Genomic DNA, 25,108 nt, shown 5'->3' on the forward strand with positions numbered 1-25,108 from the left:
CATGGCAATCTTTTGTTTACGGCTATATATAGAAAAATAAAATTTATCTTTGCAAAAAAGATCCGATTGTTAGAAGATATTTATTCTATGACAATATTGAGAAAATATACATTTATGCAGTCATTGTTTGGTTGTTTTATTTGGTGTATCAGAAGTCGTCGAGGACTGGAGGGCAGGTGCATACGAGATGTTTGTCCCCGTACATATCATCAATACGGGACACGGTGGGCCAAATCTTTGTCTCCCCCTTTACAAAAGGCTGCAAAAATTTAAACACCATAAGGACACTGTGACCCAATCAGCGACTTATTTAAACAAACTGAAATAAATTAACTAGTTAAAATACTAACCGCTGGAAATGCGGCTTGCTGCCTTGTGTATGGTCTATTCCAGTCTTCTTTAATGACTTCTTCTTGTGTATGTGGCGACATCTAAAAATCCACAAATGAAATTAATGTTTTTAAATCAATTAATATCTCAGAACAATCAAAATTCTTTGAATATGGCGTTAAAATTGGATTATCTTTCTGCAAAAAAGTAATTTACCTTTAGAGGATTCAATCGTTTATCAATAACACCGTCTTCAATGTCCTTGATTTCCTTGCGAATGGATATGAGAGCTTCACAGAATCGTTCTAACTCCTGAAGGTCTTCTGACTCAGTCGGCTCTATCATGAGCGTGCCGGCTACAGGCCAGGACATAGTCGGAGCGTGGAAACCTAAAGAAAACATTCTTGATAATGTGCTTACTTAAAAAATCAAAATTTCTGCCTTAAAATAAATAAGCAACTTTGTGCTTCTTCTATAAAATTTAGCAGCGCACAGCTCGTATGGCAGAAATACCTTTTTACTTATATTATAAATGCGAAAGTTTATATGAACGGATGTTAGAGTTTGTAGCCTGAACTGCAGAACAGATCGCAATTCAATTCGGCAAATATGTAGAACACAGTCTTGAAGAAAACATAAGCTATTCATTTTTTTTAATTCCACGTGGACGGAGTCCCCGGCTAAAGCTAGTTTATGAATAAAGATAATCACCATCAAACTATTTTTTACTGATTTGAATACGGAAATTAAAAAACATTAGTCAATGAAGAAATTCAAACTCAATTACGCAAGGGAGTACAAACCATAGTCCATAAGTCGCTTGGCAATGTCACTGGGTTCAATGTTAGCAGACTTCTTGAGGTCTCGCAGGTCGATGATAAATTCATGTGCGACGAGGCCTCTCTCGCCTTTATACAACGTTTTGTAATGACCTTCCAGTCTTTTGGACATATAGTTGGCATTTAAAATGGCGACTTGCGTTGCCCGTTTTAGACCTTTCGGTCCCATCATCTAAACAGAAAATGATTTAGTTATTTCTTACATTTTTAACACATTTATTCAGTTGATATTAAATAACTGACTTTTATATACGCCCAAGATATTGGTAAAATCGCAGAAGACCCAAAAGGTGCAGCACTAACTGATCCAAAACTGTGCGCTGCCTCGCCCAAATCAGCTAATGGGTCTACCACAGGATGAGAAGGCAGGAATGGCGCGAGATGTGCTTTACTAGAATACAAATATTCACAGTTAGCATCAACAGAGATACTGCTTAAAATGTTGTGCAAACATGAACGAAGGGTTTCACTTACACTCCTATTGGTCCCATCCCTGGTCCGCCTCCGCCGTGCGGTATGCAGAAGGTTTTGTGTAAATTCAAATGGGATACGTCACTGCCGTAGTCACCTGGCCGGCATAGTCCCACCTTTACAAAGTAAAAAGACAATTTAGTATTTAGCAGAATTTGTCCATTACCAGTATGTTCAGACCAGAGAACAGAGATTTTCACCACCTGAGAGATGATTACGCGCCTGCTCTTTTTTCATAGTAATTAAACGCGGCAACGTTCTGCTTGGCGCTTTAGTTCTCAAATACATTTATTTATTTTTATAGGAATTCCAACAAAACATATTAAAATAAGCATTAATACAGTGGTTTACATTCAAAGATATAAAAACCAACAATGTGCAAAATACAATTACCTTACATCTAAGAAGTTAAAATCGGTGTTTAGTAACAATTCTAAATAAAATTAGAAAAAAAAAGCACATTGTAGCTATGAGTCATACCTATCTTTATATGATTAGCAAAATTATGCCATTTCTTTAATTTCCAAAAATTAAATCCTTTTGAACCCATAAACGTTCAAACAGTCTAGGTGTAATTCGTGTAAAGGTGGCGGCACACCTGCGCGTTCATGTTGGCGCCGTCGAGGTAGACCTGTCCGCCGTGCGCGTGCACCAGCGCGCACACGTCCGCCGCGCGCTCCTCGAACACGCCGAACGTGCTCGGGTACGTCAGCATCAGGCACGACAGCTTCGCGCTGTGCTCCTCCACCTGCACCACAAATCACGCAGTCTATGAACAAATTGTTAATTAATAGTTTTCGCCCGCGACTCCGCGCGGAAAAACAAAAAAAGGTAGCATCCATGTGTTCTTCCAGAGTATGCTCTACATCTATACCAAATGTTATCGAGATGTGTTCAGCCGTTTAGGCTACAAACTCTACAAAAATCCATCTGTCCGTTCAAACTTTCGCATTTAAACTAAGTATTAGTAAGAAGTAAGATTTTTTAGTATCTTATTTCATTTAAGTAAGCAAGAAGATATGGATGGATTGTGTGAAAGAGGATATGCTTAAGAACGGAGTAGATATGACAGCTGTTAGAAATGTATGAAAGAGCTGTACATACTGTACCAATCTGATGATTTCATTCCATACAAAGAAACTTTTGCATAATTACCTAGACTTAAGTAATTAACTTTAAGTCGTGAAGTTGTCCCCCTTACTGACGTATGAGACATACATATTTTCGTTTCGTGACCAAAGAATAATCGTGAATGCGGTAGCAAGAATTTTGACTAAGTGGGAGTACAAACGGAGGAGAATTAGTTCCCTACCAGATCCTTCAAATGTTCCATGTCGATCTCCCCGGCGGCGTTGACGCGGATGGCACAGACGCGCATGCCGGCCATGTGCGCGGAGGCGGGGTTGGTGCCGTGCGCGCTGACGGGGATGAGGCAGATGTGGCGGCCCGCGTCACCGCGGAACTCGTGGTAGCGCTTGATTGTGCGCAGCCCCGCGTACTCGCCTTGCGCACCGCTGGATATATCAATTACTCGGGTCTATATTTTTACTCCATGTGGGTTTTTTTAAATCCACAGGAAAAGGGGGCAAACAAATGAGCGGCTGGAGCACTGAGGCGCTCATCGACGCCCATGAATGTCTGCAATACCAGAGGAACTGCAGATGCGTTGCCAACCTTTGGGAAAGAGATAGGCTTGCATGAAGGACTCTAAGTCGTATTGGTTTGGAAAAACCGCCGAGGTCAGACTGCTCCACAAGGCAGCCGTGTAGGATAGAAAATTCCGCGAGAAGCGCACTGTTGAGGATTGCCAGTATATTTACCTATTAGGTTGGAAGGAAACACGGTCGTAGCCAGTGATAGCGCAGAGATCTTGGGCCAGCTCCTGGAACAGCGTGTGGTACCCCTGGCACTGGTCAAGCGGCGCGAACGGGTGGATCTCGGTGAAGTGACGAAACGAGCAGGGCATCATCTCGGTTGTCGAGTTCAGTTTCATTGTACACGAGCCCTAAGACAAATGTCTTTCTTATTAATAACGTTCCATGAGATTTCGAAGTGGATCGAAATATTTATTTGTGTATTAATCTTACCAACGGTATCATGGAATGAACAAGCGAGATGTCTTTGTTTTCTAATCTCTTCATGTAGCGTACAATTCTAGTCTCAGAATGGTGCATATTAAACACTGGATGCGTGAGGTATGGAGAGGTTCTTCGATAGGGACCTTTTAATACGCTCTTTGCCGATGCGTTACCAGTTTGAAGCACCTGAAAAAGTACGTCTTTCTGTTCACATGCTGCATTTACAAGATACTAGATTAAGCAGTTTTATTTGCCTTAAATTAGTAAATACTTTTGACGTTGTTTATTAAAATGAATCATGTTTATGCCACTATGTTAGAAATACGCATTTACAGAAGAAATACGCGATCTCATCAACATTCTCGCAATAGAATTTACGCAAGACATTTATTTTATTGTACAACTTTCGTTATTGACCTTTCCTGATCTTAATATGCTTGACCTAATTCAATGATAACATTTACACAATCAAAACTATTTAAACTAAAAGTGCAGAATAACATACGTAAGACTCATAGGCATCCAATCCGACCTACCTTTGTTATCCCATAGTCTATCACCATCAAAATGATATCTTTCGGTGATTTAATTCCCATCAGAACTTACGCTACACGTTTGTTTTGAGATATTGAGTTTGGTTGGAGAGGTTTTGAGTTTGGTTGACACCAGTTAACTCCATCTCAAAACAGAGAGACTTATCGCTTAATACTTTGAAATAATAACATCCAACTACAAACAACTACTTTTTTATATCACCAAAGAAAGTGTTGCTGTTTGTATCAAATAAACTTACTTCATCAACGTTATTGCAGTCAAATATCCACAGTAGATCTTGCACATCTTCCATAGTCGTGGTTTCGTCCAAAGCCACGCCGACCGCACCGTCATCGAAATATCTTAAATTAATCTTCTTTTGCTGTGCCCGCGCTTTGATAGCTGTCGCGTCGTGCTCGGCATGAGGCACCACGTGCAGTGTGTCGAAGTATACGTCATTGGACTGCTTGTGGCCACGACCTCTGATACCTGGTGTACAATTAACACGGAAATATTACTTATGGTAACTTGATACGAGATATTATAAGTCACATTGTGTTTTGAAATAGCTTACCGTGATCTAATACGAGTGTAGCGTTATGGACTCGAGTGGCGATATCCCTTAGGCCTTGTGGTCCGTGGTACACCGCGAACATGGCGGACATGTTGGCGAGCAACGCCTGCGCCGTGCAGATATTTGAAGTGGCTTTATCACGACGTATGTGTTGCTCCCGCGTTTGTAGAGCCAGCCTAACAAAAAATGTACAGATACCACCTCGACATTTCTCATTAAAATTAAGCAAACATCTTGCCCTTATAATAACACTAACCTGTACGCATCTCTTCCCGAAGCGTCTCGTGTGACGCCGACCATCCGGCCTGGCATCAGACGGACCAGCGCATGTTCTGCGGCGAAGAACCCAGCGTGGGGTCCCCCGTATCCGAGGGGAACCCCTAGTCTTTGAGACGTGCCTACAGCAAGGTTAGCGCCGCACTCCGCCGGCGGACGCAGTAGCGCCATCGCTAGGAGATCCGTTGCTACCACCACTAAAGTCTAGGAAAAATAATGTCAGTAGTTTCGTCAAAATTTATGGTTTTATTCACACCTATCCGTTCTTAAAGTAACTTTAGGAACGGTTACTCAATTTCACATACACGCTAAAATGTAATAAAACATGTAACTACCCCATGTTCATGTGCAGTAGCCGCTAGTCCGGAATAATCGTAAACTAATCCTCTTGTGTCGGGACATTGCAAGAGCACAGCTGAGATGTCCCTTTGCGCGAAGTCAGCGGAGCGTACGTCCGGCACCACTTTCACTTCGAGTCCCAGCGCGTCCAGTCGGGTTTGCACTACAGCTAGCGTTTGCGGATGCAGACGCTCTGATACCACGAACTTTGTCCGTTTGTTGTGCCTAAGAAATAAATTTGTTTCATGTTATATTATTTTATGGTTTCAATGACACTGGTAAATAAAACAGTTTATTTTACATACCTGTGGCAAAGAGATAACGCCTCAGCAGCGGCCGTGCCCTCGTCTAGCAGAGATGCGTTTGCCACATCTAATCCAGTGAGGTCACTGACCATCGTCTGGTAATTGAGAAGACCTTCCAATCTTCCTTGAGCAACCTCTGGCTGGTATGGTGTGTATTGCGTAGTCCTGTAACGGATAATGTCAATATGCGCCTAGTATTTATTTTAATTATCTCAAAGTCTGACGATTACAATTGTATATATCTTTTTTGCTGCGAACAGCAGAATTACAAAGTTTAATTTTAACTACCCTTCAAAAGGGTAATCCACTGCAAATACCTACTAATAAAAAAGAAAAATGTACTCATGATAAAACCTATCTTACCATCCTGGATTCTCGAATAAATTACGCATAATTGTATGAGGGACACAGCAGTTGTGGTACCCCATGCCAATATACGAACGCCATATTTGATTTGTTTCAGCAATCTTTCTTACTCGTTCAATAAGGTCATATTCACCTGAAAGCATTACGAAAGGTTAATTTTTTACTAACATTTCAATCCATTTTTTCTTAAATGGATTTGTAAAATTTTTCGAAAACAGAAGTGGACCAAATATGTTTAATCAATTTTAGTTACAACCAATTAGTTATTCATAGAAAATAAAAACTATACAAATATACTCACTCATAGGTTCATCAATCTTCATGAGACCTTGTAGTTGAATCTTTTTAGGTACCGCATCATTTGTCAATTGATCTAAACTCTAAATTAAAAGAACATAACTTAAGGTCAACTCCTTGTGTTACATTTAAATAATAAACATAATATGTACGTACTTTATACCCAAGCAAATCCAACATAGTAACGACATCCTGATCTCTAGGTCCAATATGTCTACTAGGAAAGTCTACTCTTTCGGGGAATAGGTTTTCGGAGCCTACATTATGAGAAGCACATCTTAACACGTTTTTCCGACAATTCTTATGACCGCTTAAATTTTTTACAACTGCTACGTTGAAAAATGATTTATTTGTACAAAATTTATACATTTTTGTTAAATTATTAGTAAATTTACACCACTTTAAACATATTATTGTGTTACTTAATAAAGAGCCAGAAACGTACTGATAGTAGGGTCATGGCGCATTTGCTATTCCCCGATAAGAAACATTAATAAACACAATCAGTCGTATTTTGTGCTGGAACTATATCATTATTTCTAAATGACCTATTATCATAACTCTTACTTTCAACGTCTTACATGTGGAGGCTTATCTTACTGGGGGTGTCGACTGTCGAAATATTTGTGTAGAAACATTCGATTTTCATCGTCTTTGTAAACTACACTACATCGTTAGGAATACATATTAGTTTTATTATATTGTATAAGGGTAAGCCAAATATCGTGTTGGAATATTAACCAACTGATAATTTCGTTTTTTTATGTTTTACTGATGGTTGAGAAACAAAACGTTATTAAATAAAAGTTAATTAAATCAATTATTTAATTAAAATAAAGGACAGAGCATTCTGTATTTTACTATAAATATAACTACATCATATTTATTGATAAAACAAAGGCAGCGTTAAGCTGTGGAGATTTTAATTTTAGAATTGAAAAATCATTTATTCCATTTAGCACTTTATCGTAGGTATGTACTATATTTATAAACCTAGCATATAGTACGAAGAAAGTCACATTGTGCAATTATGCAAATATGAAATCGCCCATTTTCCGGTAATCCCCAAGAAAAATGTTTATCACGTTTCGTTTTAATATATTCTTGATAAACTCTTTTTTTCAATGAAATAATATTATAAGTCCATTACAGTCAACAATTTAGATTATTTTTAGGTTTTTGCTATCTTTTTTATTGCGAACAAAAACATCAGCTTACAAAACAGTGTATTGTTTTTATGTTTTCATTACATTTATAAAAATTAAATTGCAAGTGTTTCCGTGAAACGGAACGCAAACCATTTTCCTGTCAGTGTCGTCAATTGTCATCCTCGCTTTTTTTTGTATTTTTATATGGTTTTGCTGAAGTTTTGAGAAAACTTTTTGTTCATGTTTTGTTTTGTCAGAAATTAATCCTTAATACCAAAAGATCCTTTTTTTTTAAATAGAAAATGACTTTAACAAATTATTCTCATTTAAAACAACAAATAATATTAAGTGCAGGTCAAAGTGATAAACATAGTCAAATATTAGGTGTACTAAAAGAGTATTATAAAGATGAAATTGATTCACCAAGAAGATACGAGAACATAAATACTATAGGAGAGTTAATGAGAGTCTTGGAAATAAGAGACATTTTATCGGAAGATAATGTTATGCCCTTAAAAGAAGTAGCTTCCAGACTTTCAAACAACAGGGAACTTTTACGCAAAATAGATATCTATGAGTCGACTCATGTACAGCGAGGATTTATTAACCAATACGGTAAATTAATGTTACTTTTAAATCAAATCTTCCTTGACTATCTGTATATGTTTTATATGTTGGGCCCTTCTAGTTCAACAATGCTTTTTATAGTTTTGAGATCTTATTGTATCAATTTTCTAAAATTGAAAACTCATGATTTATTACAATTTCAGTGGTTGACCAACAACATAATCATAGTACACCCAAAAACGAGACCATTGAGACAATAAACAGTAATCCATTGGGTAATATGAGTAAACGTAAAAAGGAAAGAATTTTGGAAACAATTACAGAGGAAATTGGAATTTTCTGGCGTGATCTAGCAAGAAATCTCAAGATTCGTGAATGTGTTATTGATGAAATTGATTTGAACAACAGGAATCTCTCGATTAAAGCTGAAAAACTCTTAGAGGCTTATGAACACAAAGCTGACCCTCAGAGATGGTTTTTTGTACTGTGCGAAGCATTAGAGAAAGCCCGCAGAAAAGACATTAGCAGATCATTACAAGACATAATGTCAATGAACATATAGTTTATATTCTGTGGTAAATGTACATTTTACACTTGTTTTTTTTTTTACTTTAGCCATGACATTTCATATCAAAAATTATTTTTGCCTTGTATTTTAAAGTGTAGTTTGTCTTAATTACTTGAAGAAATATTTTAAATAAAATATAGGATTTCTAATTTTTTACAAAATTAGTTCTATAAATGGAAAAGGATTTGGTTCAATAAATATACTGAGGTATACGTTTTATTTTTATTTTTTACAATAACTAAATAACACAAACTGTATATAGAACTGTACATTTGTAAGTTTGGAATGTAAAAATAAATGCATGATGTTTTGGCATATTGTAATTAAAATATTTATAGTATGGTATTTCATAAAAACATAATATTGTGGATTATAAAAAAACTTTTAATTGATAGTCATTTTAGTCCAAGATCAACTTTATACTTGCAAAATAATCTAAAATTATTTATACAAATTTTATTAAAATGCTACCTTTATTGTTATTTCTAGTATAATTGGTCCCATATAAAAGCATACTTAATATAATATTAAACTATACTTATAAGTAAAAGGAACAATGTTAAAAGATAAATGATTAGTGAAGAAATGTTTCGAGGTCTATTTTTTGTTTGATATCATTTAGTTCATCTATCAAATAAAGATATGCAATGAAACATGTGTTGTCACTTATGCCTACAAATTAATGTCTTATGTATGATTATAATATTGGAAATAGCAATTTTATATATCTAAGAGTTAATTCGAAAAGATAACCTATGGATAAATTACTCCATGGCAACAGATTCCTTAATATGTATTATAAAACACAAAGATACCCAAAAAGAGAATAATTCAAAAGACAAAAACTTCTTACATTATGATCATTTAAAAAAAAAAAAAACAAAATGCAAGGTACACTAAAAGGAACAATAGACAATAGATATTCTAGAAATAAAATTTTTAATCTGTATTTGTTGTCAAAATTTTCCTAACATTAACTAAATAAAATGAACTCTATTGAAAAGAACAGAAGGTTGATTTTCGCTAAGCTTTGTCAGCGGCCCAGATGTACGCGTTCTGGAACAATCTGAGCCAGGGCGAGGCGCGCGTGTCGGCGGGGGGCGGGGGCGCGGGGCACTGCCAGCGCAGCACGCAGCGCTCGGGGTGCGGCATCATGGCTAAATGCCGCCCGTCACGAGACCGCACGCCCGCTATACCCTCTGCAAATTATTTTACTGATATTATACATGTTAAAGTTTAGATGGATGTACGTTAGAAGATATTTCCAGAATGGCTCAATGTATCTATCTTGATGAAATTTGGCACAGATGTAAAATAGTCTGAAAGAACTCAAAGGCTAATTATTGTTTTATTTTTAAACTGGGCGGACAGAGTCTTGTAATACCATAATGTTTATAGAAGTTAGATATTTCGGCGGCTTGGAATATCTTCGCTGCCTAAATTATAATGTAACGGGGCATTTAACATACTTTGTAAGGTATTTGTAAGTGTATATTTTTAAGTTGAATTAAATTCCAGGGTTCATTATTCGAATGTTTTCATAACAATAGTTCTCGACATCAGCAGACGTAAAGATCAACTACATCAAACAGAATTTGAAAGTAATCCAAATCTTACCGGGGCTTCCATTGGGATTCATGGGATAAGTCTCAGTGGGGGCTCCGTCGTCGTCCACGTACTGCATGGCGACCTGTCCGTTGTGTCGCAGGCGCTGCAGCAGGCGCGGCGCGGCGAGGGCGAAACGCCCCTCCCCGTGCGCCACCCACACGCCCAGCACGCTGCCGCCCATGCCGCGGAACCACACGTCCTCGCCGCGCTCGCTTATCTTCACTGCGCTCCAGCGACACTCAAACCTATAAAGTGTTCAAATTAATTCTCTGTACAAAACCTACACATAATGGTATAAACACTGTTTAAAAAAAAAACGTAAAACCTAAAGAAAAGAAGTATAGTAAACTAAATATATATATGCCAATCATACTAATATTATAAATGCGGAAATTTAGCTGGATGGATGGATGGATGTTAGGGTTTGTAGACTAAACGGCTCACCTAATTTTGATGAAATTTGGTATAGATGTAGAGGATAGCCTGGAAGAACATATAGGCTACTCACTTTTGTTTTTTTATAATTCCTCGCGGGCGAAAGCTAGTTAAGGACATGCACAAAAACCCAATTTCCTTACTTTGATATCTATAAGTTTCTAAACTTTGAAAACAACAGCAGCATTTGGCCAGTAAATTCATAGTCTACCTGTAATGAGTATTCCCAAAGGTAAGTTATTGCATATTAAGTCCAGTAATAACTTGCACCGAGGCTTGAGGCTCCGAACATCGCGGCAAGGATATATAATGAGCTGATGATGATGATAATGAAGAAGAAGCTCAATCAGGATTTAAAATAAGATAGTGGTGATGATACCTTTCAGAAAGATTGTGATCGAGGAATATCTGCGTGTTGTTGGCGAAGTTATTGGAATCGTCGACATCAAGCCAGCCCAGCATGGCCATCAGCTGGCATCCATTGCACACGCCCAGCGAGAACGTGTCCTCTCGGTTCCTGAAGTGCGCGAACTGAGCGTGCAGCTTCTCAGAGAACAGGATACCCGCGGCCCAGCCCTTAGCGGATCCGAGGGTGTCTGGAAACATTACTTAGTTTTAAAATCCTTACATTTTCATTATAATCTATAATTATATTATAAAAAGGAAAGATTTGGATTTTTGGATTTTTGTATGTATTGAAACAAGTCAAAAATACTAGGTCGATTTCAAAAATTTGTTCACCATTAAAAAGCTATGTTGACTGAGTAATTTACGTACAGTAGTTTACATAAGAGTAAACCAGTAAGGCAAGGCAGTAGAATAGTGTAAGTACTGCTATTATTTGCATGTTAAACACAATTTTATCAATACCTTATGATTTCTATTATTTCATTTTGTATCTATGCTAATATTAAAAAGAGGAAAGATATGTATTTTTGTAAGTATTGAAATGAAAAAAACGACTGGGCCGAATTTAAAAATTCTTTCACTATTAAAAAGATACGTTAAGAAGTATATTTTTTATCACGCGGGCGAAATCGCGTGTAAAACCAGTATTTGTATAATTTTTTTTCTAAATTCAACTGAGACACATGTAATGAGATATTTATATTGGTTATTGGAATCTATTTATAACAAACAAAATGTCAGTGTTGTAATTTATCAGCCAGGGTGAGGTGAGGTCGGTGTCGCGGCCTCGCCCTGTCTGATGTAATTCATCCCATGTTGTTGTTGTTGTTCATTTTTGATAAACATTATAATGGAAATTTTATTCTTAAATTTTTTTCATCTTAACAAGTAATATGTAATTTGTTTATGACTAAATGTAATACGATATACTAATTTTACAATCCGAAACTTTTACGAATGGACGTTAAATTTTCTATTTGAAACCTTCTATCCGTTGATTTTTTTTATAAAAGATAAAATGTAATAAGATATTTGATTATTGTGTTCTACCGTCATACACATCACGTATACTTAATTAATTTTAAGGAAAAAAGGAACTTTTAAAAATCCATTCTTTTTTCTATAACAAGAAGAAAATTGTGCCCTTTAACTATGATTACTATTGATGTAATCAAAAACCTTCAATTTTTTTTATTTTCAAGAGTATACCTGCATAGCTGAATCCCCCAGGGAAGACCAAACCCCTGAAGACGTCCAGCGTGATCTTGCCAGCCTGCAGGTCGCTCATCGTCACGTCGAACACCTCGAAGTTGGCCAGCATCAGAGACGCCATCATCTCTCTGTCGCCATTCGTACCTAAAACATATCTTTCTATCAAATCCCGCCTAGGAAGTTCAAAAATATAAAATACTAGCTTTGCAAGCAATTCCATCCGCGTGGAATTAAAAAAAAAACAAAAGTAGCCTTTGTATTCTTCCAGACATCTATGCCAAATTCATCGAGATCCTTTCAGTCGTTTAGGGTACAAATACTAAGAAACATCAATCTAAACTTTCGAATTTATTAGTATGATATATTAAAAGTACTTCAAAAATGACAATATACCTGTCCCCCCTAACCTAGATTCTCGGCTTGACATGCCCATGACTTGTAATGGAAGTGAAAAGGGTGACAATTGTGTGCTTACGTTTCTAAAATATAAACCCAAATCAAATATAACAAATGTTTTAGATAAAGCAGACATTTTCAGGATAGAATCTCCCTTAGTGACCATTTTTTTTTATAACATAAGGTGGCAAACGAGCACGCGGCCACCTGAATCCGCCAAAATGGCGAAGCGACCGCTGCCCATACACATCCGCAATTGCAGATGCGTTGCCTACCCTTATTTGACGGAGGAGGAGACGCACATAAAGAGGATATTTCCCCTTCCCATACATCTCCTCCACCGTCAAATCGACTTTCTCTTCCCATCCTCTCCTTATAAGAAAAGGGTGGCAAAGAGAAAGAGACTAAAATTAGGTCTCCGGTACCACACTCGTCAGACGAAACACGGAATTGCTTCCATTAAGTATGACTTAAAGAGCACTTTGACAATAACATACCTTCCTCTCTTATGACGGCCACTTTAACAGAGTTAGATTTGACAACCGCTGCGGAAGGGTCAAATGTCACTTTGTATGTAACTCCTTTACGTTTCTCCAGACCTGGTATGGAAACAAAACATACATAAAAATGCTGCAATAATCAATAATGGTAGATAACTAGAGACTAAATATAAACATAATAATTTGTGGAGAAAATAATAACAGGTAAATGACGTTTGCACGTTTACAATATATAGGGTGGAATCATAAAACACATTTAAAATAGCAGCGTCTTATACAAACAGCAAATTCCATTAAAATGTTAAAATCCGTCAGATTGATGAAAGGAGATTGCATGTATCTGAGATGCGTATGTTAAGATGGATGTGTGGTGTGACAAGATTGGATAAAGTTAAGAATGTGTACATTAGAGGAAGTTTGAAAGTAGCGCCAGTGGTGGAGAAATTGAGAAGCAAAAGGTTAGCGTGGTATGGACATGTTATGCGACGAAATGATGGGGACATAAACCAGAAAGCGTTAAGATTGAATGTGGATGGCTACAAAGGTAGAGGAAGACCGAAGAAAGTATGGATGGATTGTGTGAAAGAGGATATGCTTAAGAAAGGAGTGGATTCAGATATGACGGCTGATAAAGATGTATGGAAGAGCAGCACATACTGTGCCGACCCTCCATAAGGGATAAGGGCAAGTGGATGATGATTGTAGGCGCTTTCGAAGCAAAGTGTTTAACAATTAGATCCGTGATTTTTATAAAGTTCTTGAAAAAATACCTAATGCAGTATACTATAATACAAGACAAATATTAAAAAAAATCTAGCATCCGAATATATATTTTTTGAGTTTCGTTGGTATGTGTGAATCAATGTTTAGGGGTCATAAATAAATATTTTAACATGACATTTAAGGGTTAAGTTTTCTTCCTGTATTAGGGCATAAATGTTTCTTTTATAAATAAAGACATTGCAGTTACCGAGCCACTCCTGCGTGACGCAGTGGGAGTTGGCCTGCAGACACTCCAGCCGGTAGCTGGTCTCCTCCCACGTGCGGTACACCTTCACCAGCGTCGTCCGCAGCACGCACTCGCCGTTCACCTTCACCACCACCTTTACAAGAAAACAATTAAAAACATTACTAAACTTCATTATCAGCACCGATTAGTTTCACCTCTAATACTAGTAAGTGGAGTAATTAAAAGTGAGTCTATTATTCATTATTTTATAGTCCTACCTAACCCTACCTCACATTGAAACCCATAGGGTCAAGAAAAAAATTAGTACCATAGTCTAGAATTGATGCAACACTAGATTGTCGGCATAAACGTCACGTCCCTAGCTGACAGCTATCAATGTCATTAGATGACAGCTGTCAATGTCATATGGATGATTCGCGCGCTTTGCTGGCGAGATCTCTAGTGGAGTGTTTAATATAATTTTCACTAGTTACAATGATATTAATTGTTTGAAAATAGGTACTTTTACGAGTATTAGTTTAGTTATAGAGATTTATAACTTATTATTAAATCGCTGTCGTTCGGTGTTAAAAATTATAATAGACCAACTTTTAACGACGTGGATTTAAAAAAAAAGTAAACAGACTACATGTTCTTCCATACTATGCTCTATATCTATGCTAAACTTTGAGATCTGCTCAGCCGTTTTAACGACAAAGTCTAATAAACATTCATCCATGCATCAAAACCTTCGCATCTACATTACTAGTTTTAGCCCGCGGTTTCGTCCGCGTTGAATTAAAAAAGTAAGTAGCCTATGCGCTTTTCAAGACTATCCTCTACATCTATACCAAATTTCATCGTAATCCGTTCAGCCGTTTAGTCTATAAACTCTAAGAAACATCTATCCATCCTTCCAAGCTTTCGCATTTATAATATTAGTAGGATTTATATAGGTTAAATAAATATAAAATTACCTCTGACTGCATACCGTACTTCCCAGTTGTGCCAATAACTTTAGCAACAACACCATTCTTTTTATACTCATTGAGTACATAGTTAACATCAGTTTGGTCCACTTCTAACACGATACCGAGCTCTTCATTGAATAGTGAGTCAATCACTGTAACCCCCTTTTCCACTTGCAGATCGATGTTTAAACCCCGAAGTCCACCAATGCCCATCTCCAAAACTGTCGTTATAAAACCTCCTTCACTTATATCATGGCCGGATAGAAGTTTCTTCTCTGAAAAAAAAAAAATGTTATTAACTCCAAGATTCAAAGTATTTCTTCTAAATAAATCTATATAAAAATTTACCTTTGAGTAATTTCTGAGTAGTTTTGAATAAGGCTTTGAGAATTGCAGGATCGTCCAAGTCTGGAGGATTGTCGCCTAATTGCTTGTAACACTGCGCTAAAGATGAGCCGCCAGTTCTGTGAAATATTTGAAAAAATATATAAGAATTACTTCTTCTACGAGTACAAAAGGCACATCTTACTAATATTATAAATATGAATGGATGGATGGATGGATGTTTGTTGAAATTTGCCGCCTAAACTAAGCGGATCTAGATGAAATTTGGTATAAATGCAAAACATAGTCTGGAAGAACACAAGCTACTTATTTCTGTAAATTTCTACGCGGATATTTGCATTCTTGTACGTATAGAAACTCAAAAACTACTCAGCCGATGCCAAAAATTCTTTCACCATTAAAAAGCTTCGTTATTACTGAATAACATAGGCCATATTTTAAGTTTAACGAGGTCGGAGTAACAAAAGCTAGAACACTAGTAAATGAATAAAAATAAATTTTCGGCCTGTCCCAAGGAAACAAAATCCAACTTTTTTATCGCATATTTTATTTGTTGGATTGTTATCAGACAATTTATAATTTGGTGGGACAGGGGCTAAGAGCCTTGATACACGTTCGATTCACGATAAAATTTTGTATCGAACATGTAAAATATCGGATTTTGATACTATATCGGACAGTGACGTCATTTTTTAGCCATCTGAGCCTATATGGTTAAAACAGTAAAGTTACCTATACTTCCCGGGCGTGACGGGGACGTGTAGCAGGGCGGAGCCTTCCCGCAGCAGCGCTGGCTCTATTTTGACGGTGACGTCGGGACACGGCGCGTACGTCGACACCACCAGCGTGCCCGGGGAACGGACTGACAAATTGAATTAAATTAACATATAATTTAAACAACACGTCACAAGGTGACATATTATTAAAAACCTCGAGCTATCTTAATGTAAGAATTTAAAAAAAATATTAATTTGCCCAGTATACTAATATTATAAATGCAAAATTATAGATGGCTGTTTGTTAGCGTTTGTAGCTTAAACGGCTGATCGGATTTGGATGTAATTTGGTATGGATGTAGAGGATAGTTTGGAAGATCACACTATTTGCTTTTTTCTAACTCCACGCGGACGGAGTCGCGGGCGAAAGCTAGTAGTATATATTTTTAACATTGATGAAAATAATAAACATTTAAAACAAAAAAGTTTTAACAGACCATATTTTTTTGATTTGTGACATGACGTTAAAATGTTGGAGTTCTTGCACGCTTCATTTGAAAAGCACCACTTTACTTCTTACTAATAATATAAATGCGAATGTTTAGATGGATGTCTTGAGTTTGCAGCCTAAACTGCTGAACGGATCTGGATGAAATTTGGCATAGATGTAGAGGATAGTCTGGAAGAACACAGACTTCTTATTTTTTTTTAATTCCACACGGAAGGAGTTGCGCACTACTACCCTTTGAGAACAAGGGTATTAACGTCGGGTTTGCCCCGCCCCAAATCTAGTAAAAAAAATGGATGTAACAATTAAGGGTATATATACCTGTTTGTCCTTCGACATTAGCGCACATGGAGAGGGAGTCCTTGCCGCCGTCGATGGCGACTCCTAAGACGGCCATGGCATCGCACAGCGCGCGGCACGCCGCCACCAGCGCCGCGCCCGCGCCGCCCGCCTTGCCGGACCACATCCAGTTGCCGGAGCACTTCACGTCCTCTAATGACGATATGCCGGCGAACACCTACATACCTCACAATTTTAGCTACTATACCAAATTATAAGATTATATTACATCTGTTTTTAAAGCGAAAGAGGGCGTTATTACGAGACAAATACTATGAAGCGCTCTATGATATGTTATTGATTAAATTTGATCCTAAAAGTATTAATCTTATGGTCACACAATGTAAGGGATGTGATTTTACAAAATTACAGCCTTAAATATTAAACTATTGGCATTGGTCAATGTTATGGTGCCGAATATTATCTTTCTCGCTCTCCTTCGTTATATACTTCCTTTCTCATAACAAAAGTAATAATGGGCTAATCTATGTAATTGATAGTATAAATAGAGAATTATTTGTATTTTTGCATTGAATAAACAACAAAACTACTAAGTCGATTTCAATGCACAATAACTACACAATCATTAACATAGAGACTATTTTTAACTATCTATTTCGTATTCCGCACACAATAATACTGACCAGATTGGTCAAAGCTTCGCCGAGGGAGAGGCGCGCGCCGGGCGCGGGGTCCAACAGGCCCTTGACGTTCTGCGTGCCGATGGAGGTGGCGGAACCCACCAGCTCGAAGTGCGCGAGCGCGAGCACGGCGCAGTCCGCCAGCGGCGCGTGCAGCGGCCCCACGCACTGCTGCTGCGCCACCAGCCCCGACACGCAGCGGTCCACCTGCGCAAATAATAATACACGATGCAACATTTAATAAATTACACATGAATACAAGCATAGATCTGTACTCTTCTATACTTAAAATTATAAAGAGGAAAGATTTGTATTTTTGTATGTATTAAAATAACTCAAAAACTATTGGATCGATTTTATAAACTCTTTCACTTTTAAAAAGCTACGTTATCAATATTCGTTATTCGTTAATCGTTCAAAATACGTTTTTCATTAATTTTTTTTAAATTTCACGAGGACGTATTCGCGACTAACAGCTAGTTTGTTATATTTGTCTTATTAAAGTAAACAAAACATAAGAATTACATATTTTTTATACTATAAAGAGACAAACGAGCAAGCGGAGCCATAACTGGCCAAAATAGCGCAGCGACCACTGCACGTAACCTTTTATGAATTTTATTATATTTCATGTTTAAATCTGTAAGTATTAATAATTTTTATCACCTTCCGTTCCATGCAACAACAGTTTTTGCATTTTTTTTCGCGTATGTCACATTACACTGGACTAGTTAAGAAAGTCATTGCATTGAACGTGTCAATAACTTTTAAATAATAGACGAAACTTAAATTTTTCATACTTTAAAGAACTCTTACCTTATTAGTCAAATATCTCTTGCTGGCAACATTGACGAGTCGTAACACTCTATCCAGAGCAGCTTCTACAGTTATGTCGTTGGGCAAAGACAATGGTACTTTGGTCACATTATCTTGTTTAAAATCAAATACCTTACGTGGCATATTACCTGCACAATAAAGAAAAAAATGCATCTACATTTTTTAAACCATAATAAGCATATAACATGTCAAAATACTGAGAAAAGGTCAATTATGTACTATGCACTTTTAGAAATTACTACCTACCTAACACAGCGTCTAAATGCAAATCATAAGGCAGTTTGGATTTAATTTCAGGTTTGAGTCTATTCTCTCGGGGAATGTGGACCTCTTTGTATGAATCTTCAACAAGACTCATGTAGCCATCTCCTGTTACTTCACCAACGAACGACACTGGACATCTTTCTCTGCGACAAATATCTGTAAAAGGAAAAAATATAGAAAACCATGAGATAGGAAATTAAAAAAAAAACAATCGTGCAATAAAAAAAACCGACGAAATGATTTCATGACAATTTGAGCAAGACCAAGAGTCGAATAAAATCACTCGTGTAATTGGTTCTATTATTCTTTAAGCGACATACTTGAATTGAATCAATATCTGACATAGATGTGAAAGTTTAGATAGCTGTTTATTAAAAGATATCTCCAGAACAGCTCAACGAATCCTGATAAAAATTGGCACTGATGAACATAGGCTATAAACTTTTGTTTTTAACTCCTGCGGACGGTGTCACGGGGAAAAGCTAATACGTACGTACATATACAAAAGAACCCACCCGAGTCATGATTGTTTTTTAATGTAGTATGACCTTCAAGAATATATACATATACATAACAAGATATCTTACGAAATTAGTATATTAGGGGAAGTTTGAGAATAGCCTAATTGGTAGAGAAGGTAAGAAGTAAAAGGTTAGCATGGCATAGGCATGTTATGAGGAGGGATGAATCGCATGTAACAAGAAGGATGGTAGTTATCAATGTGGAGGTACACCGGTAGGGGTAGATCTAGGAAGAGATGGATGGATTGAAAGGTGACAAGATCAAGAAAGAAGTGATAACTGAGATGACGGATGATAGAGTCATTTGAAGGAAAACCCGTTGCGCCGACCCTAAGGAAGTAGGATAATGTAGGTGAGATAATCACCTTCAAGTATATGTCTATTCTCCTTGGTGCAGAGCAGCGCGTCGTTCTCCTGGTACTCGGCGCCCCACAGCTCCAGGGTGGTGATGGTGGGGTCTCCGAGCTGGAACTCCTCGGAGAACACCACCGCACCCTCGGGCTCCACCAGCTCTTTTAACACGTTGCCGTTACCACCGGCGCCTTGGTCGTGGATTGCTATAATAGACAAATTAACATTTTTTTATTTTCCACAAAAAAATTATTGATTCTAATTAGTAATAAAAATCGTATAATTCTTAAGAAAAGATTTGTGTCCTATTTTTAAAGGATTTGTCATATCTATCAACAAACAACAAACTAAACTTTTATAATTGATTTTTTCTAAATGCATCATTGTTTATGGGGTTTTATCTTTTAAAATAGGTAAAATCAAAATGTTTCTAGCTTTCGCCCGCGACTCCGTCCGCGTGGAATTAAAAAAAAAACAAAAGTGAGTAGCCTATGTGTTCTTCCAGACTATCCTCTACATCCATACCAAATTTTATCGAAATCCGTTCAGCCGCTTAGGCTACAAACTCTAACATCCATCCATCCATCTAAACTTTCGCATTTATAATATTAGTAAGATAAAACAATTTGTTATGTATAGTTAAAAAGAAAAATATTTACACTGAAGCGTATTTATACCTTTCAAGGTAGAAGATAATACTCTGTAAATTAATCAATTACAGTAAAAATTACGTAAAAGGAAAAGGTCAGTATACTCACATTCAACTGGGTTTATTTCACTTTCTAAGCATCCTCTTACAACTCTGTTCAGACGATTTCCCATTTCAGCATCACCTAGTAAAATAACATACACTTAGAATAATAGAAAAAAAAATTAAAAGAACATTAGTAAAATAATAATTATTATATAATAATGTTAGTTATTAATTATGATGCTATTACCTCCTTGTCTTATTAGTTAGGTCGTCTGATACGATGGCAAAAGCTGAAACAAATTTAGCGCTCAAGCAATAAAACTTTGGTTAACCAGTTTAAATCTATATGATTATAATTTTTTCTTCCATGCTTTAGTCCCGAGTTATAACTAAAAGTTTATTGAATTAATTAAATCTATTACATATGTTAGTATAATAAGATTGCATGCATACCCATTAATTAAGTAGTATTGCTGTTTGTCTTAAACATTATGATGCAACCTGCACATATCGGCAAAAAATTTAAAGATATGTGAGAAGTCAACCCGCAGTGAAACATGGTTGATGGCTTAGTCTCCCTAACTTAGGGTAGGCTGCAAGCCCCTCTATGGTATAGTGAGCTAGTGATGATGATGATGATGGCGTTGATGATAATGGTGTTGTTGATGATGATGATTCCTGTATATATTAACCTCTTTGCACCGCGCCGAAGTCGAGTGCGTGGTCCCTGGCGTCTCCGCCCTGCACCGCCACGGAGGAGGCCGCGCCGCCGCCCACGCCGATGCGGTACACCGGCCCCCCCACCTTCACCAGCAACATTCCTATTGCAAACATATGAAATGTTAACTATGTTGCCTGATACACAAGATACGTGCGATATCCGGATCCGATGTCCGTATCTGATATCCGGATATAGGTGCTCTTTATAACGTTGCCGTGGGTGTTGCCAGGCTCTAGGCTAGGTCTATGGGGGAGCTACAATTAATATTGTTGCTTTCGAAGTACTTCTTATATCTACTTTGTTATCTTATATAGATATATAATATATAATTTAGATAAATTACTGGTTATTATATTTTGTAACCTTTTCTGGTACTAAATTACTTTTTTCTAATGAACAGATGGTATTTTATTGTTTAGTAATTCAGTTATTAACTTACCCTTTTCAGGTTTGTTCTTTTTAATCATACTATGCGGCATATATCCTATTCCTCCACTGAACATAATGGGCTTCACAAACTCTTCTCTTACATTATCGCCATTTTTCAATCCATACGATTGAACGAATCCTGTACAAATAATACTAACAGATTAAAGTTTCATTAATATAACTGTCAAACGTAAATATAAGTAAATATCATTTAAAAAATCAATAACTAATAAAAGATTTTTTCATAAAAGGTCTTACCTGATATAACCGGTTCCCCAAATTTATTGCCGTAATCAGAAGCACCATTACTAGCGTCTATGATAATCTGCAACGGACTTGCAAAGTTATTTGGATATTTCCAAGTTTTGGCCTCCCATGGCAAATCATAACCTAAAATTGATAAATACAATATCAAAAAAATTATAAATACAAACAATAAAACAATTTTCAAACTCACAAATTAATAAAACAATCTTAAAGTACGGATCTTACTGATATCATAAATGCAAAAGTTTAGATGGATGTTTGTTAGAGTTTGTAGCCTAAACTGCTAAATGGATCTTGATGAAATTTGGCATAGATGTAGAATATAGTCTAGAAGAACACAGAGGCCTATTGTTTTTTTTTTAATTCAGCACAGACGGAGTCACGGTCGAAAGCTAGTACTATCTAATTTTTCACTTTATCACTTTAGATATAAAAAAGTTAACCTGGGATAAGTAGATTCCCAACACTGTAGCCCGCTGTACCGGCCACAGTATGTCCACCTCGGCCCACTCCCTGCACATCTCTGATCCTCCCTCCAGTGCCGGTAGTCGCTCCACTGAATGGGGCAACCGCTGTGGGCATGTTGTGTGTTTCCGCAGTGAATATTATATCCGACTCAGTTACCTCTTTTATCACTTCTGACGGCCCTCTCACATTAAGCGGTCTCAATTTGTTATGTTTGAAACCTTTAATGGCACTAAAATGTCAAAATATAATTAGTTTGTCATGATATATTAATAACGCAATTTTAGTATAAATAAGTAATAAAAACCTGCTATTATCACCAAATTTAATAACATTGTTATTATTTGATGTCTTCTGTGTAGATGCTACCATATCTATCAGTGATTCATCTAATTCTTTCCCATTTAATATGATTTTCCCCTAAAACAAGATATGTTTCGTAATTACTGTTCAAACATATATAAATTAGAAACGAAATATCAATTGATATTGTTACCTTGAAAAACCAATGTCTTGAATGTTCACTATTGCTCTGAGCAAGGTCAAACAACTCAACACTAGTTGGATCTCTTTGTAATTGATTTACAAATAAATTCATATAGAACTCCATATCCCACTCATCAAAAGCCAAACCTGGAAATAATTGTACTTATGTTCATATGTATAACAAATCTATCATACTAAATGAATGCGAAAGTTTAGATGATGGATGGATGGATTTTTGTTACAGTTTGTAGCCTAAACGGCTGAATGGATTTCGATGAAATTTGGTATAGATGTAGAGGTTAGTCTGGAAGAACACGTAAGCTACTACACTTGATTTTTTTTAATTCCACGCGGACGGAGTCGCGGGCGAAAGCTAGTATGCTATAAAATGTTATTATAGACCAGTGGAGGTACTAGAATAGTAAACTTCAAAGGTCGTCCAGGTGCATTTTTATATACAATTTTTATGAGCAAACACTATTTTTATAAAGTCTAAAAAGACATAATACTTAGTCAAATAAGCAATAAAACTATATAAGTTTACACAAGTGAAGATAAAAAATTAGTAATGGTATTAGAACTTAAACATACAGCCTTATAAATAAATGCGGTATAAAAGTAAACTTAGGAATAAACTGAGTATAAGCAAAGTTTGTACTAATAACTTATACTCAGTATTTGTAAGACCGTTAGACTAAAGAAAATGTATGTTTAGTTAAAAAGTGAACTGCTAATTCTCCACTATTTTTTTGTACATATTCTTAGTTTCCAATCTACTACATCTTAGTCTAATATTGTAGTTCAAGTGATGAATTAATTAATTAGAATTACCTAATTTTTCATTAACAGCTTTCATTGCCGCCATACCCTCTTTTTGCAACGGCACAACAAACCATGGTTCTAGATCCTTTGGTAGAGCTTCATTAAAGCTGTTCCGAGGAAGATTTTCTTTTGTATAAATACATTGTGTCATCCTATCATGTAATGGTGCGGCCAATTCTTCAAACATTTCCTTCGAGACATTTTTAGCCTGTTTAAAAGTAATGAGGTATCTAGTGGAATACTCAAGACGGACAACATCTCTCAAACCAACACTTTCACAAATTTGAACAGAATTACTTGAATCAGCAGTTGAAAAGTTAAATCTGAAATAAATATATTTTACCCAATTAATGTTTATAATAAGTCTACAAAATTAAGTGGACATAAATGTACATTTATGGTTTATAAAAGATAATAATAAGTTATTAGGACCAAATCAAATTGGTCATACATCAAGCGTATTTCTAAAATTATTAGAATACAATGTATTGACAAATCTTTGAAATAAATAAAAATCATTTAAAGCTTTCTTGTAAGTTTTCAGGTAATACATGTAATTTTAAATCATATAAAATGCAAAAAAAAGCAGAATAGTTAATATTTACCTGGGTCCAATTTCTATTATTAATTGATTATTTTGTACGCATTTGTAAGATGATTCATTCCTCAAAGCATTTGGCTGCAAGGGCGAACTTAAAAGCCATTTCAAAATTTTAATTTGGTTAATATTTAAATTGCCTTCCTCAATTTCCACGTGGTAACACAATTCTGTCGATAACTCGAGAACATCGGAGTCCACAAGTTTTAACTTTTGTAGTATTTCATTTGTTCTATGTGCACTAAACGCCTCGCCTAGATAAAATCGTATAATACACATGATTCTTCAACTTACACTTTCTGTGAACAAGTTTATACTGAACTATTAACGGGTCTAAATTATGATAAGTGTGACAATAATCTCTTGCATCAATGTCAAAGATCACGTTATATCAGTTGATTAACTCCACGACATTCACAAATAATACATCAACAACAATTACAGCTTACGCAATTGTTTTATTATTTTTGTATACTACCTACAATACACTACATTATTGCCGATAACTTCGCAAATGGTTCAAACAAATTCATTGTTTCTCATAACCATGCATAACATCCCTTAAATTTTTTAAATAACGTGAAGTGTTTGTGTCAAAACAACAGAAATAACGTTGCCATGGTAACCGATATTGGTGGATTTTGGGGGGACAATTTAGGAAAAAGAAAAGAAAAAATCGATTTAGTAGGCTTTGGCTTTCTTCGAAGAATTATTGATCATATCACATAAAATATATTCCTTTGATTTTCTACAATTTGTACGTTTCAAAATATAGTTATCGTTTTTAATAAATTACTTCGAAACAGAGGGAGAAGAAATTTTATAATGAAAATCGGAAACAATCGAAGAAAAGGATTTGGTGGAGTATAGAAAGAAGAAAAACATCCTGTTTCTGTTCGCCGCTTTCTTTGTCCAATAAACGTAGACAACCTA

At 36.3% G+C, this 25,108-nt stretch overlaps 3 protein-coding genes across 5 annotated transcripts; 1 reads left to right on the plus strand and 2 right to left on the minus strand.

The window, feature by feature from the left end:
- Positions 1-54: 54 nt before the first annotated feature.
- LOC106105544 (glycine dehydrogenase (decarboxylating), mitochondrial) lies at positions 55-6,875 on the minus strand. Its single transcript, XM_013285921.1, has 18 exons — positions 6,566-6,875; positions 6,414-6,492; positions 6,110-6,245; positions 5,747-5,911; positions 5,438-5,666; positions 5,083-5,306; positions 4,827-5,002; positions 4,512-4,741; positions 3,728-3,904; positions 3,461-3,645; positions 2,953-3,154; positions 2,239-2,388; positions 1,644-1,756; positions 1,413-1,560; positions 1,134-1,341; positions 547-719; positions 351-431; positions 55-259 (listed from the first exon to the last, which is right to left on the minus strand). Exons 1-18 carry the CDS (start codon positions 6,776-6,778, stop codon positions 149-151), a joined length of 3,000 nt encoding a protein of 999 aa, XP_013141375.1. The 5' UTR covers positions 6,779-6,875; the 3' UTR covers positions 55-148.
- An 884-nt stretch (positions 6,876-7,759) lies between these two features.
- LOC106105505 (fas-associated death domain protein) lies at positions 7,760-8,775 on the plus strand. Of its 2 annotated transcripts, none has more exons than XM_013285857.1 (2): positions 7,760-8,172; positions 8,331-8,775. In XM_013285857.1, the coding sequence occupies exons 1-2, from the start codon at positions 7,860-7,862 to the stop codon at positions 8,684-8,686; spliced, it is 669 nt and encodes a 222-aa protein (XP_013141311.1). In that variant the 5' UTR covers positions 7,760-7,859; the 3' UTR covers positions 8,687-8,775. The 2 variants fall into 2 exon arrangements, with proteins under 2 accessions (XP_013141311.1, XP_013141310.1); XM_013285856.1 differs by having other exon boundaries at positions 7,763-8,172; positions 8,328-8,775.
- Positions 8,776-8,902: 127 nt separating this feature from the next.
- Positions 8,903-24,735, minus strand: LOC106105504 (phosphoribosylformylglycinamidine synthase). 2 transcript variants are annotated; one of them, XM_013285855.1, is made up of 24 exons: positions 24,658-24,735; positions 24,183-24,474; positions 23,587-23,900; positions 22,766-22,902; positions 22,577-22,689; positions 22,248-22,501; positions 21,796-21,927; positions 21,548-21,676; positions 21,080-21,208; positions 20,452-20,526; positions 19,708-19,899; positions 18,804-18,977; positions 18,537-18,685; positions 17,724-17,927; positions 17,062-17,257; positions 16,249-16,378; positions 15,520-15,635; positions 15,178-15,446; positions 14,222-14,354; positions 13,249-13,350; positions 12,353-12,499; positions 11,115-11,331; positions 10,310-10,545; positions 8,903-9,891 (listed from the first exon to the last, which is right to left on the minus strand). In XM_013285855.1, exons 2-24 carry the CDS (start codon positions 24,452-24,454, stop codon positions 9,716-9,718), a joined length of 3,996 nt encoding a protein of 1,331 aa, XP_013141309.1. In that variant the 5' UTR covers positions 24,455-24,474; positions 24,658-24,735; the 3' UTR covers positions 8,903-9,715. The 2 variants fall into 2 exon arrangements, with proteins under 2 accessions (XP_013141309.1, XP_013141308.1); XM_013285854.1 differs by having other exon boundaries at positions 24,654-24,678.
- Between the last annotated feature and the right edge of the window lie 373 nt (positions 24,736-25,108).

Source organism: Papilio polytes, unplaced genomic scaffold, assembly GCF_000836215.1.
Source record: "Papilio polytes unplaced genomic scaffold, Ppol_1.0 DF822845.1, whole genome shotgun sequence".
NCBI lineage: Eukaryota > Metazoa > Arthropoda > Insecta > Lepidoptera > Papilionidae > Papilio > Papilio polytes.

What these genes read in the sequence shown, in the direction of transcription:
- LOC106105504 (XM_013285855.1), bottom strand. Translation starts at nt 24,454, where the DNA reads ATGTGTATTATACGATTTTATCTAGGCGAGGCGTTTAGTGCACATAGA. An exon ending in AGCTGTTAATGAAAAATTAG is followed by an intron (nt 22,903 to 23,586) that starts GTAATTCTAATT and finishes AATTATTTCCAG; the next exon opens with GTTTGGCTTTTGATGAGTGG. An exon ending in TGGGGAACCGGTTATATCAG is followed by an intron (nt 21,677 to 21,795) that starts GTAAGACCTTTT and finishes TTATTTGTACAG; the next exon opens with GATTCGTTCAATCGTATGGA.
- LOC106105505 (XM_013285856.1), top strand. Translation starts at nt 7,860, where the DNA reads ATGACTTTAACAAATTATTCTCATTTAAAACAACAAATAATATTAAGT. An exon ending in AGGATTTATTAACCAATACG is followed by an intron (nt 8,173 to 8,327) that starts GTAAATTAATGT and finishes TTACAATTTCAG; the next exon opens with TGGTTGACCAACAACATAAT.
- LOC106105544 (XM_013285921.1), bottom strand. Translation starts at nt 6,778, where the DNA reads ATGTATAAATTTTGTACAAATAAATCATTTTTCAACGTAGCAGTTGTA. An exon ending in TTCATTCCATGATACCGTTG is followed by an intron (nt 3,646 to 3,727) that starts GTAAGATTAATA and finishes CATTTGTCTTAG; the next exon opens with GGCTCGTGTACAATGAAACT. An exon ending in CAAGCGACTTATGGACTATG is followed by an intron (nt 720 to 1,133) that starts GTTTGTACTCCC and finishes TGTTTTCTTTAG; the next exon opens with GTTTCCACGCTCCGACTATG.